This window comes from Miniopterus schreibersii (assembly GCF_964146895.1).
Source record: "Miniopterus schreibersii genome assembly, chromosome: 5".
Lineage (NCBI taxonomy): Eukaryota > Metazoa > Chordata > Mammalia > Chiroptera > Miniopteridae > Miniopterus > Miniopterus schreibersii.
The window spans coordinates 55,312,108-55,333,276 of record NC_138106.1 but is presented as its reverse complement, the minus strand read 5'-3'; the positions used below and the strand labels follow the sequence as shown (position 1 = coordinate 55,333,276).

At 40.3% G+C, this 21,169-nt stretch overlaps 2 protein-coding genes across 9 annotated transcripts in view; one reads left to right on the top strand and one right to left on the bottom strand.

Annotated features, from left to right (window-relative positions):
• The window catches only part of GTPBP8 (GTP binding protein 8), a 202,298-nt gene that overhangs the window by 12,171 nt on the left and 168,958 nt on the right, over positions 1-21,169 (top strand). Inside the window, exon 6 of one of the 7 annotated variants that reach the window (XM_081138689.1) lies at positions 763-3,997. The exons of 4 other annotated variants lie outside the window; for them this stretch is intronic. In XM_081138689.1, the coding sequence (XP_080994815.1) occupies positions 763-838 (76 nt within the window). In that variant the 3' untranslated portion in view covers positions 839-3,997. Of the gene's footprint in view, positions 1-762; positions 3,998-21,169 lie in introns of those variants that run through there. 2 more of the 7 variants (XM_081138690.1, XM_081138692.1) reach the window with 2 other exon arrangements.
• RMP64 (ribonuclease MRP subunit p64) lies at positions 4,051-18,214 on the bottom strand. 2 transcript variants are annotated; one of them, XM_081138686.1, is made up of 9 exons: positions 18,094-18,214; positions 15,765-15,919; positions 12,478-12,557; positions 11,968-12,099; positions 11,457-11,534; positions 9,570-9,931; positions 9,195-9,256; positions 7,261-7,520; positions 4,051-5,219 (listed from the first exon to the last, which is right to left on the bottom strand). In XM_081138686.1, the coding sequence occupies exons 1-9, from the start codon at positions 18,194-18,196 to the stop codon at positions 4,757-4,759; spliced, it is 1,695 nt and encodes a 564-aa protein (XP_080994812.1). In that variant the 5' UTR covers positions 18,197-18,214; the 3' UTR covers positions 4,051-4,756. The 2 variants fall into 2 exon arrangements, with proteins under 2 accessions (XP_080994812.1, XP_080994813.1); XM_081138687.1 differs by lacking the exon at positions 15,765-15,919 and having other exon boundaries at positions 18,094-18,184.

Here is a 21,169-nt window from a genome sequence, read left to right as displayed (position 1 = left end):
GACCTTGAAGGCATTATACTAAGTGAAATAGAGAAAGACAAACACCATATGATGTCATTTATATGTGGAATTTAAACAACAGAAAACCAAGCTCATAGGTAAAGTGAAGAGATTAGTGGTTACCAGAGGTGGGGGATGGGTGGAGGGAGAAGTGGGTTAAGAGGGGTCAAAAGGTATAAGCTTCCAGTTGTAATATAAGTCCTGGATGTAATATACAGGATGGCATAGAACTATAGCTAATACTACTTACTATATTGCATATTTGAAAGTTACTAAGAGTATCTTTTTTTCTTTTTATTTCCCTCTCTCCCTCCCTCCTACCCTTAAGAGAGTAGATCTTAAAAGTACGCATCACAAGAAAAAAATTTTGTAATTATGTACAGTGATGGATATTAACTAGACTTACTGTGATCTTTTTGCAGTATCTACAAATATTAAATCATTATGTTGTGCACCTGAAACTAATATAGTTATATGTCAATTATTCCTCCATTAAAAAAAAACTTTTAGTTTGGCAAATAAAAAACAAAATAGTAGGTATGGTGAAATTTTTAGAATCATGATGGAAATAGATCAGAAAGTGTGGCCCACTAGATTTAGAATACAAGAGGCTGGGGAAGAGAGGTAAGGTAGGCCAAATTAAGATGTTGTCTTTCATACATGGAACTCACAGTTTGTAAACAATTTTTTAAGTTAGATGAATTCAGATCTGTTACTGCCTCTGAAGTAAGAGAGAAAATGATTTTTCTTTTCTTTTCACAGTGCTGTGACCTATTCTGGAATCCATCTGTTGAGATGCTTTATAGCAGATATAACAGGAAATCTTAAGACTAATTAACGGCATCTAGTTTAGCTGAAGACTCAACATTTTTTATGCCAGCTGGAGTAAAACACCTAGCATTTCAACATTGTTTTAAATGTTGTGTATCTGTAATTGCAGAGGATCAGTTCAGCTTTAAAACCTATATCTTCCCAAAGCAAGAATGAATTTGTGCCTAGGGGAAAAAAGGTTTATAAATTATTAAATTATGCCATTTATTAGAACAGATACTAGCAGTTTTTCCTATATTTTAAACTGACAAACCAGCAGCATATAGAAGTCCATAAAGGTGAAAACCTGTTTACTACTGTGTAGAGAAGAATTTGGCATGTTATTTATTGGGCTTTGCCTTTTAAGGAAAATGTCTTTTATGTATATATTTTAAATATTAAAAGAGAAGATAAAAAAGGAGTTACTTTTCTGCTAAGCACTGATAGGCAGGTTGAAGATAAATGCTCCTATGTATGGCTATAATTTATCTTTTTTCTGAGTCCTTGTTTGAATATTTGAAAAAACAAAACACTATTCTTGATAAAATTTCAGTTGGTCCACGCTGGAAACACCAATAAATTCAGGCTGGAATCAGTTACCTTCAGGTAAACATGGGATTCAAAATCAGAAGAGTAGAATTCAAGTTCCAGTTCTATTATTTTTTATATGTTGGACCTTGTGCTAATTACTTGATTTTGAGCTTCATTTGTAACTTTAACCCCACAAGCTATGAAGATTAATGTGGTATATTATATGGAAAAAGGACATCTGCATACTATGCATATTTGTAAAGGGAAACCAACCCCAGAATACAGTAAAACACACAGGCAGGTTTATCAGATATCTCGTCATGGAGGAAGTAACATTTTCTCTAGTGAAAGACAAAAAATAAGAAAACTCTTTTAAACTGGTTTACAGAGGATGAGAACAAAGTCAGTAGGACTGTTTAGAAACAGTACATTAAGATTCAGAATGGAAAGATAAAGCCTTACTTTGAACTAGAGTTAATGGAAAGGATTTTTGTGAAGATGGTACTGACCTATTCATGTAAGTGGCTTAGCTTCTCAAAGTGAGGCTGAGTATTGTTATAGCAATAGCACTAGATAAAAAATTAAGGCTGTAAAACAGTTCTGGGGCTTTAGAAAATTCAATTCTGAATGTATTTTCAGTTTTATAGTTGATAGCACTGGTCTATTCTAACCAGCAGCGTGTTGGGCTCAAAAAAAAAAGAAAATCGTTTTTATATAGGCATTTGCAAAGTAAAATATATGGTGACAACTGAATTATCTTTCTTAGAAGTTATCTTTCTGCCTGCCAGTGTTACTTTACTGCTTGTCTTACCCTTGTTTCTCCTAAAAGCATAGCCCAAGATTTGCGTGCAGTTGTTTAAGAAGTGATCCCAGGAAAGGGGTGTGATGGAGAAATGAAACCAAAGGAAGGAAAGCTAATCAAGGATGCATTGAGTTGGATACTACATAGGCACTAGTGCTTGATCTTGAGGGACCTGAGAAGCCTTATGAAATGTGCCTCTGAATTGTCTTTGAAGGGGGGAGTTGTACATGTCCAAGGGCCAAGCAGTTTCTGCAGCTTGTCAGAAGCCAGGAGGCAGGAAGTGAGAGGTCCCTGGAGCAGGAGGCAAGGTGCAGTTGTCTAGTCCTACTCCAAATTGGTCATCATGGCAGTGGCTGAAATAAGGTCAAGAGGATTTGAAGACACTTGGAAGTCTCACCACCCTTCTCTCATAAATGACCTGAGTGTTCTAATACCACCAGAAGTGATTAAATTGGCATTCACTATGATGACACTAACTAGTTTCTAATCTAATTTACTAGGTAAGTTATGGTTTTTAGATTTCACTTAAAAAATTTTAAAACATTTTAATTTAACTTGTCTGGAAAATTAACTGATATAGAATACTACATTCCTTATAAATATATACAAAGTATCATTTTGTAGGCGCATTATACGAAGTCTTTTGGATTTTTCTCAGAATTGTAAGGGGCACAAGATGAGAAAGGGAAGGTGAAGAAACTTACTCCAAAGGAATATTAATGAAATTAAAAAGTGCTAGGCTTGCAGTCCAATTAGGGCTTTATAGTTTTACCTTCTTGGACAACTCACTGAACCACTCTGGTTTTTCCAATGAGGGATCATCTCCAGTCTCTTTCAACTGTAAAAGTTTATGATTCTTGAACAATAATGCCATTTCAGATGAAGGAACCTAAGTTCAGGGAGACTGACTAGCTCAGTAGAGTCATATGCAAATAAAAGCAGAAGACTGGACCTTAAGTCTTAGAGTCTTAGAAGCTGATGGCTATTTCTAGACTTGTCATGAATGAGATCTCCTTGGTATTGTCCATGTTTTAAGGCACTTAGTAGCTACTGCCACTTGGTAGGAAGCTAGGAGAAATAAGCTGTAAAGTCACCCGATTAAGAACTCTGAATTAAATCAGGGTGTTCAGCCTCTGGGAAAGGAAGCTAAACCAGTGTTTATCTGACTACATTTCAGGCTCCTTGCACCAAAATCACCTGGGCTCCTAGTTAAATCACAAACTTCTGGCTCCATTCCCTGGCTGTGTTTATCTTAGAAGAGACTGAGAATCAGCACTTTTAAACAACCCACTAGGTCATTCTCAAACAGCCTAAAGTTTGAGAACCACTAGTACAGATAAGGGGGAAAACATGCAGAAAGCAGAACAGGGAAAGAACAAGGCCAGATAAAGAAGGGAAAGGAAATAGAAGAAAATGATAGGATGGCTGAGGAAAGGAAGGATGCAGTACATACAAAGGCACTGTTTTATTTATTTTTTGTAAGTCTGTATATAACATAAAACTTAAGGCTACAACCTACTTAACAAAGAGCAGCTTATTAACCTTTCTAGTAAGCTAGAACGTTTGAAAAATTACCTCAAACTTTACATCATTTGAAAATACATTAGAGTTACCATCTTAGAACAGTTGAACAAGCAACATACAAATATCAGTTGACAGCATCAGTCCCAAATTATAAATTTATGTTTAGCCTCATATCTGGGTCTATTGTGTCTCCTAGTTTTACTTTTTCATTTACCTTTCTCACCTACTTGTACTGTTATCCTGTTGTATTTCACGTATAACCATGAGTTACATATCCTTTCTGGAATCAGTCACTTGTACCCTATAAATAAATAAACCCCAAAATCCTATAAACAATTCCAAAAGCATTTTATTATTAAATATATTTTTATTGATTTTTAGAGAGAGAGGGAGAGGGATAGAAATTCCAATGAGAAACATCATTGATCAACTGCCCCCTGCATTTTAATATCCTCTTCTATGAAATAAGGTGAATAAAGTGAAATAATGGTTGTGACCATTCCCTGATAAAACAATGGCAAAACTTTTGAGTTCCTTAGCTGATCAATTCTAATGTATCAACAAGACAGCACTCCCACTAGCAGCTACAAACTTTGGTGTTCAGAAGTAGACTTACCTATAATAGAGCCAGTAAGACCAAAATGGCCTTTTGGGTGATTCCTTGCTACCCCCCCCCCCCCACCTCTACTCTCCATTTATCTTAAGGCTCCGAGTAGGTTTTTGCAAACCTAATTATTCAGGCCCTAATTTCCTGGTAAGTCATAAAATTATCCAGTTTTTCAGGGACCTACTAGTTTCAGTCAGGGAAGGAATTTCATCTGCTTTTCAAGGGTACGATATGGTATTTTTCATCTTAACACCTGGCATTTAGTCAAAGTCAAATTTGATTAACATTCAGATATCCGCTAATTAAATGACACAAAGCTACTATAAATGTTTATTGAATTGAAACGAACTGCTATACAATATGGCAGTAAATCTCTGAGTCCAAGTGGTGCTTTCAGATCTTTCCACATCTCAGGAGTTCCACTTAAAACAGCAGAATACTGGAATAGTTTGCTGGTCACTAAAAAGTCTCACAGTGAGCATCTAAACTCCCACTAAAGCAAAAATGTCATCAATGTCATCTGTCTCCTTAATGGTTCCTGGTGTATTATGTTTGTTTATTTGCATCACTGTCCATGAATCAGCTTTACTGTCACTGCTTCCTATAAGATTTTCATGATTTTGTTTCTCCTTGGTTTGTATGACAGGATTTGAAACTCTGCTACTCAAGAGTTGCTTACTGTTAGGATAGAGGTTAGTTCTATGAACTGCACAGTGTGAGAATCTCCATTTACTGGTATCTGTAGAACTCTGAGTCCCTTGAGGGGACTGCTGAATTTCCTTTAAAAGCGTTGACTGCATCTTCCTCTGTGGTTTTCTCTGTCTCGGTAAAAATTTATTCTGTGATCTTCTTAGTCTCGGATGATGCTTTGAAGTTTTGCTACCCGAGCCACGTAGAAGGCAGTTGCAAATCGATGTTTTCATACACTCTAGTTTCTTGGGCAAACTTTAAAGGACAGAGAGAAAGGAAAAATCTGAGATTGTTAAAATGGCAAAGAAAACATTCCCAAAAACTTTTAATTTATCTCCTTTTTACCAACTTCCAGCAAAAATACACAGTTTATCTAAGTCCCATGCCTGTGTATAACCCCAGATCATGATGAAAAATAAGGAAAAAGGAGCTTCAACCCAAATCTGTGTTTTCAGAGCACAGTGTCCCCCATTCAGGTTGTAGGCACATGTGTCCCAGTCATATTCCCAAAGTAAAGCACTTCCTGCCACTACCTGGCAAGGTAGCTGAACGGTGAGATACCTCCATACTTTAGTGCCAGAGCTTTCTCCTGATAATTGCTGATCTGTTCATAATGTAATTAATAGGTGTGGAACTGGGGAAAGGGTGTATCTCCAACAGGAAAAAGTCTGTGAGAGTGCATGCGCCCATTTCTGGATAAACAACTCTGTGTTGTAGCAGGAACTGAATAAGGAAACAGGAATAACAGCGAAGAGGGAGTTTACATAAGAATAAGACAGGGCTTTGGGCACAGAAAGCTGAGTGCCTCGAGCTACCCAATTTGTGATCCATCTGTCCTCCTCAAGTACGGGGATTCAGAACTCAAATAGCTGACTGCTGTACGTGTTTTGCTCTGAAAAGGATGCACTGCCACAAAGTGCATCGGGTACCTTGCTAGCTGCCTCACTGTGCGACAGACTTCAAAAAGATTAGCATGGGTCTGTACTTCCTACCCCAACACCCACCCCTCTTCCTTTTTAAACAAATATAGAACTCTGTGGAAGTCCGTTATAATGTTAGTAATTCATGATCTCTGTCTCCAAACTGTTATCTTAATATAAGCTAAGATTTTTAAGTGGGGAGAGGGTAGGTATATTTCCCAGTTGAAATGGAAACAGGATGAAAACAGAAGAACCAGAGGATCTGAATTGACTTCTAAATCTCCAACACCCTGAACAAAATGCTTCATTTCTTTATCTATACAATGGGAATAATACTGCCTATCCCAGTTACTGTGGACATGAAGTAGATTTTGAGACGGCATAGATGGACCTGGAGAATATTATGCTAAGAGAAATAAGCCAGCCAGAGAGAAAAATATCACATGATCTCATTTATATGTGGAATCTATGAAACAAAATAAATTGACGAGCCCGGCCAGGCATGGCTGTGGTTGAGCATTGACCAAGGATCCAGGAGATAGTGGTTCGCTTCCCGGTCAGGGCACATGCCTGGGTTGCGGGCTCAATCCCCAGTCGGGGGCGTGCAGGAGGCAGCCAATCAATGACTCTCATCATTGATGTTTCCATCTCTCTCTCTCCCTCTCCCTTGTTCTCTCTGAAATCAATAAGAACATAAATAATTTTTTAAAACTGGTCAAAAGGACTGCCTCTGTGAAGGGGAAATATGGATCTTTAGTCATTTGTGGCTGATATTATTATGATCAGCATCTATTATTTTTTCAATTAAAATAAAACCCTAAAGTGTCTAACTTCATGTATTATTTCAAGCAATACTGACTGGTTCACAAAGATGACCATCCGTTCTATGAAAGTAAGAAATCAATACAAGGAGAGTCTAGATCCTGTGAACGAACATTACCTGACACTGACCTCTGAGTCTGGTGTGTGCACTTGTAGAAAGCAGGTACTTTCTGCTTCTGCTCCCACACATTCATCCTGCTGCTCTGGAGCTGTGAGCACACGGGCCATCTTTCCTACTAAAGCTAGAGCTCTGTGGGGATTAAGTCTGTCTTACACACATTTCTATCCCCAGATACTCCTAATGCTTCTGAATGAATGGGTGGTGTGGTGAAGAGCATAAATGAATAAAACCAATTAACCAAGTTTAGTTTACTCCTCCCAGAGATATAACTTTGTCCGACAAAAGCAGCAAATAAAATTGCAGTTTGAGTGGATCTCACTTTTAGCCCCCCTCGGGCTACTGAACATCCCATTTGAAAGAAAGCTGACTTAGATATATATTTTTGCCCTAAATGACAACAAAAAAAGGAATGTAATTTTTGTAATATACCTACCTGTAACCTTGAGCTTCCACATGTTTAAGGCGATTACTTTTAAGAAGTTTGTTGCCCAGAAAGGAAGCCTGAGCCTTGAGTTTTTTGCTCCTGCACCACAGAATCGCCATTTGGATTTCTTCAGAAAGTTGTATGAAAGTCTCAGCCTCTTGGAATCTTTGCACAAAACTTTTGGCACAGGAAGTTCCTATCACTTTCTGAGAAGAATGCTGGGTTGCCTTTAGTTGGGACTGAGGATATTTAAATTCAAAGCTCGCCTCCTGAAATATGGGAAGGTGAGAAAATATATGATTTGTTACTGAATTGTCTTTTTAAAAAAAAACAACCAAAAAACATTTTTTTAGCTCACTGTACTCCTTTTGTCCTAAAAGACTTTTTTATCCACTGCTCCTAACATAAAAATGTTTTCCCCTCTGTGCTGCAACAGATCCCCTCTACAGCTGAATTCAGTTGAACACAGGAAACAATGTAAATATTCTAACACATAAGATAAAACTCCACATGATTAACTATTGGTCAAAGCCTATCAGTGGGGGGAAATCACTGAAGAGCCCTTCTCCTGTGTCCTACTGGAGTCCCACAACTTGTTCTTCACTGATTTCTGTACCCCAAGCCACCCTCCTCAGTGATGGATTATAAATGTCACTGAAGAAGTGAAGACAGGGATGACTGCTGAGCATCTGTTAAAAAATACTTAACTGAGTAACCTTTCCAATTCCAATTCAACCATCTCTTGATGTGGTACCTTTGTCTCTTCAATCCACCTTTCTGTATCAAGTCAGGTTTGAATTTTATCAACTTATATAGTTTGTGAAAATATGCCACCTATTAGGTCTACTTCTGTCCTTCAATCAACGCTTACCTTCTTCCAAATTTCTCACCCTCAAGAATATAAAAAAGTGATAGAAAATATAACAGTAGACCCTATTAATGCGTTGTGTTGGTGATTGATGAAAGAAGTCTTACTTGAAAGCAAATTAAGTACATTAGTGCTAATTGCTAAAAATGTGGTAGTGATAGTCATGCATAAGAGGGATGCTGACCAATCAGCTTCAAAACCTAGGAATAGGTGAACGGACTACAGAAGTTTCAAGGGCCACAGAGAGTCACAGTGCTTAACACAGAGTTGACAAAACTATTTTGGGGACTGGTGTAAATGGTAAAGAACAGACTATGAAACCAAGCTGCCTGCATTCAAACCCCAGCTCTGCCCCATAGCCTGAGCAAGTTTCCTGTCCTTTCTATGCCTCAATTTGGGCAACAGAAGTCAAGGGGTTACCAGATAAAAGAGGGTGACACTGATATATACTATTGCTAGGTCCAGAACAAACAATTTACAGACACTGACTAAGAGGGATCATGTTAAAGCTTGAACCTGACAGGAAGAAAGAGAAGCCTCATGACAAAGGATGAGGGGGAGGATGATACTGAAAGTCGCTAATAACATCTAACACCAGATAAGTGCCTGCCATACTCCTGACTCTGTGCTGAACACTTTACATTCATTAAAACTGGCTCAACCCTATGGGGTACATACTATTAGAAAGCATATGTATGGGCAGGTCAAGAAGCTTACATAAGGTCACATAGCTAGTGCAAACCGAAGCCAGGACTCAAAGCATTTCTATCGGACTGCAGGGCCCATACTCTTAGCTACAGTACAATCCACACCTACAATGGATCCTAGGGTCACTTTAAAATTTTAGCAAACCTCTTACTAAAATCTGTCTGAAGGCATTCTATTAACTGAATTAACTGGATGCACTAAAATTCCTTGGAGTGCCTCCATTCAGAAGCACAGACTGCGAACTAAGATGGTACTAAGCTTAGAGGCAGGGATAAAAACACAAGTAAGATTCAATCTCTGTTCTTGGTAAGTGGCATCTACTCTGTAAATTAGCAGAAATCATAAGCTATATTAAAATAAGCCAAACCTGAATAGCTCTGTGTTTCAGCTGTTTGCAGAAAGCCCTCACATCAAATTCTGATGACTTTTCTGTGGAGAGGGAAAGATCAAATACAATAACTTAGGCATACTATTTTCAAATCAACAAATTCTTATGTGCATGACGATATTTCTTGCCAAATTACTACAAAAGAAGTGAAGGAAGCAAGCAAAAAACTATGAAACAACAATAGAAACAAACAACTTTAAATGCTCAAGCTTAGAAAACACAGGTATTACCATACATCTCTAAAGATAATGTGTGTTAAAATTAAAAGGTACATATTTCTTTCTGTACAATCCATGATTATAGTGTAATTTCAACATTTTTCTTTTTAGTATGTGCTATATCAAAGCCTATTACCTTTGAAGATTTTCTTATTCTTTACTGGCTGTCCAAGATCCACATTAGTCTGTGTATTGATCTTCATTTGATTAGCTTTTTTGGAAATCCTAAGTAAAGTTTCTTCACTGCACCCTGGTGATTTCTCTTTTGTTAAGAACAGCTTATTTAGCAATTTAGTTACTCCTTTAGCTGCAAAAGCTGTAGGCATTTTTTTCTCAAAGACCTCAAGATAGGGCTGTCCTAAAAATTCAACAATATCAGAAGGAAAGGTAAAATCTTTGAAGTAAGGCAATGGTTGAATCCTAGAGATCTCTTGAAGCAATCCAAACAGTGGCTCATATAAAGAAACCAGCCTTTTTAAAACACCTTTATAGAGAACCCTAGAGAAAGAAATAGGAGCTCATGAATTAACCAGTAATTATAATTTGTAGATTACATAACCACAACAATTCAAAGCTGAAAATAAATGCCTATCAATCTGCCCCTACAGATTAAAAAACTCTATAGCACATATTTGCAAATTAACCAGAATAGTCTAGCCTTAACAGAAAAACCCAAGTACAAAATGTACTTAAAACTAAATAAAGTACTAAACAAAAAGCTGTCTCAAAGGATGTGCATCAAAATCCTAAGTTTGGTATTATCTAGGTGGTGAGATTTGAGGTAGATTTCAGGTTCTTCACATTTTTTCTACTTTTTAAAATTTCTTAAACATGTTTTATTGTTGTCATCAGTAAAACTTAGTTATTTTCATTATAGGAAAGAATAATGAATGTTTGACACTATAAAATAATATGATTGGTAATTTTAACATTGTTACCTCTGACCAAGAATAAGCAGAATACAAAACAAGCTGACTGGAAATAGTATTTAAGACATTCAGGTTAAGACAGCAAAGCAAGGTTTTTAATTTCCAAAGGCAGAATTTTTGTTTTTAGGGTTTTTAAAATTTAATTTTTATTTATTTGTGTTTTTGAGAGAGAGAGACACCAATTTGTTGTTCCACTTATTTATGCATTCATTTGATTCTTGTATGTGCCCCGACCAGGGATTGAACCCACAACCTTGGTGAATTGGAATGCTCTAGCCAACTGAGCTACTGGGCCAGGGCTTGTTTGCTTTTAGTTTTAATTCAAATTAGAGATGATAATTCTAGTTGTCTAAAATGGCCCAAAACAGGTCTCTTTACAAAATGGGCAGATTCAGAGTCCAATTATCCATCAAATAAGTTTCAGAATATATATTGAGAGATTCAAGAGAAAGTCTCTTTGGTTTGCAGCTACCAGTGTTCTTTATATCAACTAACTATACCTCAAAACACAACGGTATTTCTTTCCAGATGCGTTACATTCTAGTCCTTGAGCAGGAGAGGTCTCTGTATTACTCACAGATCTTGTTTGCAAGATACAGAAATGGCTCTAGTTAATTAAGTAGTAAAGGTATTTAGTAAAAAGAGAAAGAAAAAAGCAGTGGTGTTGCAGGTGGCAAAAAATAATCTGGAGCACATAAGGAAGGTCATGCCATTAAAAATTAGAAATCTAAAGGCAAAAACAATCAAGTGATACAGGCTGTACAGGAATACTTTCATTCTAAATGGGCCAGTTGCTGTGTGAGTACAGCAACCATTTTTTTTATTATTGCAGTTGCTAATCATCGGAATTCATTTGCTTAAATTGTGTACGGTTGAGGTGATCTCTTGGCTTCAGATTTAAAGCCTAATCTTTTGACATAACCATCAACACTTAGCTTCCAAATCCACCCCACATAAACTCTGATCAAATGAAACAGAACTCCCACAACTTCAGCGTCCCATGGGAAAACAAATATGAAAAACAATGAGAAACCTAGGCTGAGTTAAAGGGATGAAAAAGAAATGAAGGGTTTCAGAGATGTTTACATACATACCATAATCTGCTCACTAGCCCAACCATCACAAGGTTTAAAATGATAAATTCTTGCAAACCGAGGTGTTTCACAGTCAGGCTGGAGAATTAAGTTAAAATTGGAAAACAAAACCAAAGTAATTTGGATTTTCTAAGTTACACTTATGAAAGAATGAGGTTGGAAATGGAAAGAATTTTCTTGAGGAATTAAAGCCTTAAAACATGTTCTATTTAACTCGTGGAAACTTAAACTCTGCTAGAGCTCTCATGATTAAATTTAGTGTCTAAGTTTTAGTTTCTAAGCTTAAGAATTTCTGTCGGTGCCCTTAGGATAATACATACCAGAGCGAGACAGGCAATCTCTGGCAATGGTTGTGTCAGGCAATTCCCAGGAAAAGGCGGCCAAGAAGCAAAATTTTAAGAATTCCCATACATTATAACTCCTACAGACCCCCTAGCTTTCAAACAGAAATACTACTAAATTTATCCAAGCAATTCCAATTGAGAAGGTATGTCAGTTGATTGAAGGATACAGAAATGTCTTGCAACAACAGTCTAATAAGCGAAATAACAATTTGCAGGCTCCCAAAATCTTCATCAACACCAATTCCACCACTGGTTGGCTAGGGATGACACACGCTTTGGTGGCTACAGGCTGGTTTTCACTTGACAAAAATAGAAAAGTACATTCATTATTAAAACTAGAAAACTTTCACTATTAAATATGAAGCACTTGTATAGCAGTTTTCAAGTGCAGAGGTGCTTTAAGCTCAGTTTGAGGTGGTTTTGCTCAATAATGACTCACTGAAGTTTATGGACACTGATGTTTCAACATAATCTTATCATGTCCCAGATTTCAAGTCACATGGGTCCCTCCCACAACCCAACAAAGGGAGACTGCCACAAATACCAGGTGACCCTTATTAAAACAACATTTGTACAGCTGATGTATATGGTTATAATCCAACACCAAGCAAAAAAATCCAAAGGGAGATCACAGCAAGACAGAGTTCTCACCACAAAGCCCATCACAAAGCACTTACTTGGAAGAAAACAACTCAGAGAGCTCTTGAACTGAACCCTCCAAATTCATGTTTTTCAAACGTTTTAAACACTGTTCAACCTGAAGGGGAAAAGCAGCAATTCATATGTATGTAATACAAACAAAGCTACTGATGTGACCAGCAAAGCAAAGAAATCCAAAATTTCAAAGTATGGAAGTACATTGAATACCACAGAATACCTTTTATTTAAGGGTAAAGAACTCTATAACCCAAGTGATTGCTTCTGGTTAAAAATCTGACATTTATTCAGCCAAACAAATTTCTCAAATCAGATTATAACTAAGAATTTATTATACGTGATGCTATAAAGTGGATCAAAATAAGTACAAGATTATTCTCACAATTATACTTTTTCTAAAGCAACATGATTTCAAATAGTAAAACTATTAAAACAATATGGTATAATTAACTACAAATTTCAACTGTAAGTGCCACAGAAATGAGGAAAGTGACCAGTTTATTCACTTACAGATGTAAACTGAACACCTACTACGTGCATGGTATGCTGAGAAATAAAACCGTATATAAAACACTTCCCAATCTCTAGTTGCTAAAAATCTACTAGTAAATTAGAAACATACACATATATGTAAATTAAATAGTAAAATAAAAATTGATATGCCTTATTTAAAATTGCAGTCCCCTCAGCACTCCCCCTTGTCTGCTTTCTTTTTCTCCATAGCACTTATCATCTGGCATTTGATTGACTGCCTTTCTCCTCTCAACTAAGTTCCATGAGAGCAATATATTTTGTCTATTTTATCCACCAGTGTACTGAGTACCAAGCATTGAGTAGGCATTCAATAACATTTTTTATTGAAAAGAGGGTAAAAGATATCCATTGTACAAAATGTGGCAAGAATTCTGTGGTCCTCAGGAAATATCACACAAAGAGCCTGCATGGGACTGCATCCAGACTGAAGGATGTCAAGACCTGGATGGTCACTGATACTGGCAAAGATAGTATCTTGCCAGAGCTATGTATATACTACAAAAAATCCAATCAAAGTTATAGATTCTCTCTTAACAGGATAGTTTTCAGAACTATGGTGGCGACAATCCTTAAATCCCGCGGGATCAGCTCTGTATCATTTTTTAATTCTGGACACCATCCTTTGAGAGAAGTACTGACAAACTAAGATGGTAAAGCACCTGGGAAACACAGTAAGTGAGCTATGGTTCAAACAAAGTTGGGGGGTAGGATTTTTGAGAAGTTTAGCGAAGAAGAGAGAACATGGAGGAACATAAGAACAGTCTCTATATACTCAAAGTACTGTCACACAGAGAGGAATCAAGACTTTTCTGTGCTCCACTGGGGAACATTATTAGAGTGAAGCTAATTCTGGTATCTAGCTTTTGAAGGTAGAAAACATAAATCTTAAAGTAGATGAAAGTTCTCTGTAAACTGATATGTTAGGCAGATATTAGGCAGTAGTAGTAATAGTTGCAGAAGCAGCATGAGACATGTTCTCTACTCTAAGGGATGGTAGGGAACATAAAACATGTACAAAATACCTGTACTGCAACACAGACTGCGCTAAATGCCCTAAGAGAAGCACAAACAGGAGGCCCAAATAGCCAAGAATCATAAAAAGAGGAGTTCAACTCCACTAATCAGAAGGATGCAACTTAAAATGAGATTACCATAATAAACACTCATGTTACCCCTTGGGAAAAAGTTATTACTGCTGGGAAGGCTTGAAATGGGACTTGGAGGATGCGGAGGCCTTTAACAGGCGGAGATGGAGGGACTAGGCATTCCAAACATACAGGACCAGGTAAGCAAAGGCTCAGGTGAAGAACAAACATGGTGAGGACTCATGAAGAATTCAGGTTACCTGGAGTGTAAAATAGATGAAGCCAAAAGAGAAGCCTGAACCAGGAAAAACCAAAGAGAACAGATCTTGGAGGATCCTGTAAGCCAACCTACGAGGTTTGGTCTTTATTCAGGAGACAGAAGAGAACCATTAAAAATCAAAGCTGTGCCCTAGCAGGTTTGGTTCAGTGGTTAGATTGTCAGCCGTTGGAATGAAGGGTCTCAGGTTCAATTCCGGTCAAGGGCCCGTGCCATACCTCGGTTGCAGGCTCCATCCTTGGTCCCGGTCAGGGTATGTGCAGGAGGCAACTAATCAACGTGTCTCTCTCACATCAATGTTTCTTTCTCTCTCCCCCTTCCACTCTCTCTGCAAAAGCAATGAAAAAATTATCCTTAGTGAGGACTAAAAAAAACCAAAGCTTTGTTTTAGGATGATTAATCTGACTTTGCTTTATAGAATATGCCAGAATGGAGGAAAGATCAGTTAGGATAGCAAGACAACTAAAAGTCCACAAGGTTAAAAAAAGATGCAGCCAGAACTAAAAGAAGGGATTAGGTGCAGAGACAGTTTTGACTGATCAACTGACTAGATGGCAGAGCTACAGAAAAGGAAGCAGCAAAGAAAGTGGAACAGGACATTTTTCTGACTGGATAATTATTTACAACGTGGAATCCAGGAAGAGAAATTTGTTCATTCGAAGTCTGGTTTTGGAATTAAAGACTCAGAAGGAGATAAAAGCTGCCCCGTCGCAAAAACTTAAGATCATGATCCCTCATCTTTCTCTGATGGACAAATCTTTATCTTTTTTACCTTAAATAATGGGAGTAGAAAATTAACCAGAGAACATGAGTCAGCAAGTTTAGAGACTGTGTCTTTTTCTTCCCTGTATGCCAAGTACCAAGCATAGTGTCTGACACATAGAAAGTTACAAAAAATACTTGCAGAAATAATAAAGTGAATCAATGAGTGAGAATATAAAGAACTCAGCTTAGGAGGCTCCATTCTTTGGTGCAGTCCCTAAACTGGAGGGCCCAGTTTTGTCTTAAACTCTAAAAACTACATGAAACACTTCACACAATTTGTTATATACCCATTTAATATACTACCAATTAGATTATATAACCCACAATAGATAAACTACAACTTTGTTCTTTTTATGATTTTATGATTTTGATTATGCCTAGGAAGTTATTTTTTAATTCTTCAACACTTTGTCTTGATGAAATCACTGTACTTTGAACTAGGCAAAGGCACTGTAATTTATAATAGATTGTGTCTAATGAAAACTTATGAAAATTACCCCCTAGAAACAAGACTGGGAAAGAAAGTTCTTATAAGTCACAAGTAATTTACTCAGTTTCCATAAACAACTACATATTAAGTAGTAGTATAATCTCCATCTTCATCAAGTAAACCTGTTGAGTCTCAAACACAGGGCTTCCACCTTACCTGTTTAAGAGCCAAATGGGGCTTGTGGCGGCCCATTCTGTTGTGATTGCTGTAAAGGACTGCACACAACACATCTGTTTCTGCATCTAAGGTTTGGCTCTTCAGTGACAGTGTAACACGCCAACATTCTTTAATTACAGCTGCAATACAAAGTTCTAAAGCAGAGAACTTTAATAAGCTTTAATATGTATTTCTGCATTAAGTGTATTACATAAAAATACACTGAAAGAAGCATCTTATTTTATTTTTTTAAGATATTTTATTTTTTTTATTGATTTGAGAGAGTGAGAAAGAGACATCGATTTGTTGTTCCACTTATTTATGCATTCACTGGTTGATTCTTTTATGTGCCCTGGGATCAAACCCGCAATCTTAGTGGTTTACAGATTATCTTCCTTCTTCCTCTTTTGAAAAATTCCTTAACAGGATTTCTATTAGGTGTTGAAATTCACCAACTTACTCCCTATCCCCAAGGCAACCTCTTCAGGCTTCAGGTAGTTGGAACAAAAGCAAGTTCTCGATGTTGTGTAGAAATCTGCCTTTGTGTCACTTCCGTCCAGGATGCTAGTGCTCTCCTTAGAGCCATACAGAACACATAGCTTTCCCGACTAGGAAGCAGTTATCTCCGCTGAGCCTCTGTTCAGTGAGGCATTCATCAAGTAATTTCCAATTACCATGCTAGTTTCTCTTTTCTTAATATAGTCTTATTTTAAAGTGGTACCCAAATACAGTATATTTGACTTTTAAGAGCATGCATTTACCCATTCATTCTGTCTTGCTTTTTTGCACAACAAAATGGGGGGTTCAGAGAAGTATACAATATGTGCCCCACCTTCAAGGTACATAAGGTGTAAGTGTGCACCAAATGACTAACTACAAAGTATTCCTATGAAAGACTATTAAAATCATGGTATGTAAAGATATGTAAAGATATACAATATGATGTGATGTAAAGATATACATACTTTTTTAACAGACATTCCCTTGATTTCTGGACTTTATATCATGTCTCACCATTTTCCAACTTCTCAAAATTTCTTTCCCAGCAAGGGGAAGAACCAGAATTCAAACTTAGGCAATCTGGCTCCTGAGCCAGCCTCCTAACTACAATGGCCTACTGCCTAAAAATGGCAATACTATCATACATTGCTAAAACACTTTAAGAGCACTCTACCCCACACTAGACTTATAGGGTGATTACTTCATAAGTTACATCAATGTCTTATCACTATGTGGTATACCAGAAAGTAATATAATATTGTATGTCAACTGCAGTTGAAAAATTGAAAGAAATCTTTAAACTAATCTATCATATATGCTGCCAAGTACTTTTCACAAGCTTGTTTTTAACTATAAATATTGCTGTTCGACAGATTAAATTGTAAACTTCTGTGTGGTCAAAAAAATGCTTGTTTATGTCTATTCTAAATATAGTCAGTGACCATAATTTCATTTATTTATTTTTACTTGATTTCAGAGAGAGGGAGAGGGAGAAACATCAATGATGAGTCATTGATAAGCTGCCTCCTGCACGCCCCCTACTGGGGATTGAGCCGCAACCGGCCTGTGCCCCGCCGTGAACTGAACCCGGACCTTCTGGTTCATGGGTCATGCTCAGCCACTAGGCCGCATCCGCCAGGCTGTGACCATAATTTTAAACCCAACAGCAGGGCACAGTGTCTGCCAAACAGTAGTACGCAACCATTCTCTTTGCTTGCATTGCTTGAGTGCCTACCGTATGCCAGGTACTGTACTGGTTTCCGGGAATATAATGATAAACTAGTCACACAGGGTGATCATAGAGCAGAGCATTTAAAATGGAAACTGTCTCAGGAAACCTAGATTGCTGCGACTTTACACGGTAACTTGTTGGTGATTGCAAAAAAATTAAAAAGAGCATCGTTAGATGCTGCCAACAACCTGTGACGGGCAGGGAGGACACCCCATTTCACAAATGAGAAACCCGAGGCCCGGAAAGCGCGCGGTGTCAGTCGAGCGCCTGACTCCCGGCTGCCCCGAGGCAGAGGGCAGGCAACTGACTGAGGGTCAACGGGGCTCCGGCGGCCGGCGCGAGCCCAGGTGCCAGGCCGCGCCTGCCCCTCCCCCTCCCCCTCCCCCGCCCCCGCCGGGCTCCGCGCCGGCACGGCGGGCCCGCGGAGGGGCGGCGGAGCCACAGGCCCTCCAAAGCCCCTCGGCAACCGCGGAGCGCAGCCCCCTCGCGGGGCCCGCGGCCCTGCCCAGCGCCCGCGCCCAGGAGGCCCCGCCCCCGCGCACGTGGCCGCCGCCCGGCGCCACCCCCGCCAGCGCCCCTCTCCCGGGCGTCACTCACTCAGCGCCCCGCCGGGGTCCCGCACGGTCACCGCGCTGCGGCTCCCCGCCTTCGGGATGCGCACGCGGTTCCAAGGCTCGGGGCCCCGCGCTGCCGCAGCCATCTTGCGAGGCGGGGGAGGGGCTGGGGAAGGCGGAGCTGGGCGGGAACCGCGGGGCCGCGGCGGGACAGGGGGGCGGGGGGAGAGAGGAGACTAATCGGGGGAGGAAGAGGGCGGCCCGGAGGCGGGGCGGGGCGGAGCGTCCTTCCCGGAACCGGGGCCCGAACCCTGAGGCCCGGAAAGGACCCGGGTTATCACCCAAACCTGGGCGCGAACAGCATCGCCCGGGAGTGTCCTGGGGGAGCGCCTGTCCCGGTACGACCGTCAGACCCCCGAGATGCTTACCCACCGCGGGATTTAAGGCACAGCCGAGTTTGGAGCTAACTCCTCGGCATTTCACGGGTGTGTTAACTGGGGCCCAGATTGAGTGGGTGCACGCACCCCCCCCTCTGACGCAGACATTGCGGGGAAAGGAAGCGGTGAGGCGGAGACCGTGCGAAGTAGAGTCTGACACGGGAGGGATTTGCTTTGAGACGGCCAAGCTCCCCTGTCTGGAGCCGCAGCGAGCCCGCGGTCGCCTCAGAGCAGCCGGGAAGTGGGCGGCCCCTGCGTTCCGTCCTCCGAATCCCGCTCCGCTCGCCGCGCCGCGCCGCTACCACCCGTGCGCTCGGCCTCGGCGCTGGGCGCCTTCCCAGCAGCCGGGCGCCTGTGGCCGTGGGTGCGGGCACTTCGTGGGCGCTGGAGACGCAGCGCCAAGGCGCTAATGGAAGCTCTGCCCGGTGGCTCTGTGGTTTCAGGACAGTTACCGCCTCTAAACCTTAGTATCCCTGTAGTAAAAGGAAGACAATGATAGTCCGCACCTCAGAGTTGTAAATGCTTTAGAACAGTGCCTGGCATACAAATAAACATTTCCCAGAACTAATATTGTTGATACTATTCCTAATGTTTAATGGAAGCAGCACTGCCTTACTGAAACGCTTCCCGCGCCCCGTGCGCCCTGTGCCTGCTCCGCCTGGGCCGTCCTGAAGCGCAGCCTCCCTTCCTCAGCGCCGGCGTCACCGCCTCTGGGTGATTCTTCCCGAGCTTTCCTCCCCGCCCCAGAACCACTTAGGTCCTGCTGCAGTGCCCCGTGTTGGCCTCGGTTTTAGCTCCCCGTTCCTGCTGTAACTAATTACTACAAACCTAATCACTTAAAACCAGCAATACAATCATTACATTACATTTCTGAAGGTCAGAAGTCCAACATCAGTCTCACTGGACTGAAGTCAGCGGGGCTGGCTCCTTACGGGGGCTCTAGTGGCGAATTCACGTCCTTGCTTTGTGCAGCTTCTAAGGGCCACCTGCATTTTTCAGTGCATGTCTCCCTTCTCCACTTTCAAACTCAGTAGCATAGCATCTTCCAGCCTCCCTCCACCCTCTCTCTCACCCTCCTGCCTGCCTCCTTAAAAGGACTCCAATGATTACATTGAGCCCACCAAAATAATGGGATAATCTCCCCATCTCAGAATCTTAATCATATCTACAAAATCTGTTTTGCAATGTAAAGTAATATATTCACAGATTCTGGGGATTGGGATGTGGACATTATTTGAGGGAGGGCATTATTCAGCCTACCACAGACTCTCACAAAATTTACCTCACTTTGTTGTATTAAATTGTATATTTGTATGTATCCTCCAGTGGCATGAGAGTTTACTGAAGGCAGCACTAGCTTACCGATCTTTCTATCAATGCTTTGCTCAGAGCCTGGCATATAGTAGCACCTCAATAAGTTTTAACAGCTTTATGGAGGTATAATTGATATACGAAGAACCACACCTATTTAATGTGTCCAATTTCATGAGTTTATCAATACTCACTGGCAGAATAAGAGACCAGATGGTGCTTGAATAGAGTCTTTGAAGAATAAATAGTGTTTTCCCAGGCAGATAAGGAAATAGGACATTCCTGGTGAGAGGTGTTCATCAGCATGGGCTGCAAGACGCACCTGTGCTGGGTAAGTGTAGCTGGAGCGTGATGTGCGGCGGGATGAAGCTGGGAGTAGTGGTGTCAGATCATGGGCAGAATTGGGATTTTACCCTGAAGACCAGTGGTTCTTCAATCTGGCTGATCAGAACTACCCGGATAGCTTTTAAAAATAGTATTCAGGCCCCACTTTGGAAATTTGAATTCATTAGGTCTGAGTAGGACTCTAATCTGTGTTTTTTAAAGCACCTTGTGATGGTGGTCAGGGTTGCTGTAGGTGATAAAGGAGTCACTGAGTCAGGCAGGGCAATTTCAGTCACCTTGCGTCAGAGGAGGAGCACACTGGAGAACAGACTTAAAGATGAGGCTGGAGGTACGGTATTACAAAAGCTGAGGCAAGACATCATGAGGGCCTCAATTCAGACACTGGCTCTGCAGATGGACAGTATGACTTATTTAGATGTCTGGTATTTTGATAGTTAGGTATCTAGTATGACTTCCAGATTTTTACCTTGAGTTTGTGAGATATCATTGAAAAGTGGATTTAGGCAGTGTTAATGAGGTAACTTTCGATGTACTGAGTTTGAGGTTGCCCGTGGGATGTCCACAAGAATATGTCCGATTCACCAGGTGAATAAATGGGACTATAGCTCAGGGGTGATTGCAGAGAGGAAGTAGAGATGGTGATTATCGGATGTTTTAAAAGCTTAGATGAGAAGGGAAGACAGTTCATATAGTAACAGTAGGATGGAGAATCAAGCAGGGTATTGTTTTGTTCTGATTTTAAGGATAATGTTATCAGTCAGGGTTCCACCAGTCAAACAGAAACAGTAGGAGATATATGTATATGTAATTTTTAAGGGATTTATTGAAAGAAATTGGCTTACATGATTGTTGGGGCTGGATAGTCAAGTCTGAAGTCTGTAGGGCTGGCCATCAGGAAGCGCAGGCTGGAAACTCTCAGGCAGGAGCCGAAGCTGCCGTCCACAGGTGGGATTTCTTCCTGTCTGCAGGGAAACCTCAGTTCTGTTCTTCCGGCCTTTTAAACTGAGTAGATCAGGCTCACCCAAG

Excerpts from the sequence above, each read along its gene's own strand:
- RMP64 (XM_081138686.1), bottom strand. The coding sequence starts at position 18,196 with ATGGCTGCGGCAGCGCGGGGCCCCGAGCCTTGGAACCGCGTGCGCATC. Across the intron at positions 9,257-9,569 it reads GAATAAGAAAATCTTCAAAG|AAAAGTCATCAGAATTTGAT; the intron begins GTAATAGGCTTT and ends CCCTCTCCACAG. Across the intron at positions 7,521-9,194 it reads TGAAACACAGAGCTATTCAG|GAGGCGAGCTTTGAATTTAA; the intron begins GTTTGGCTTATT and ends CCCATATTTCAG.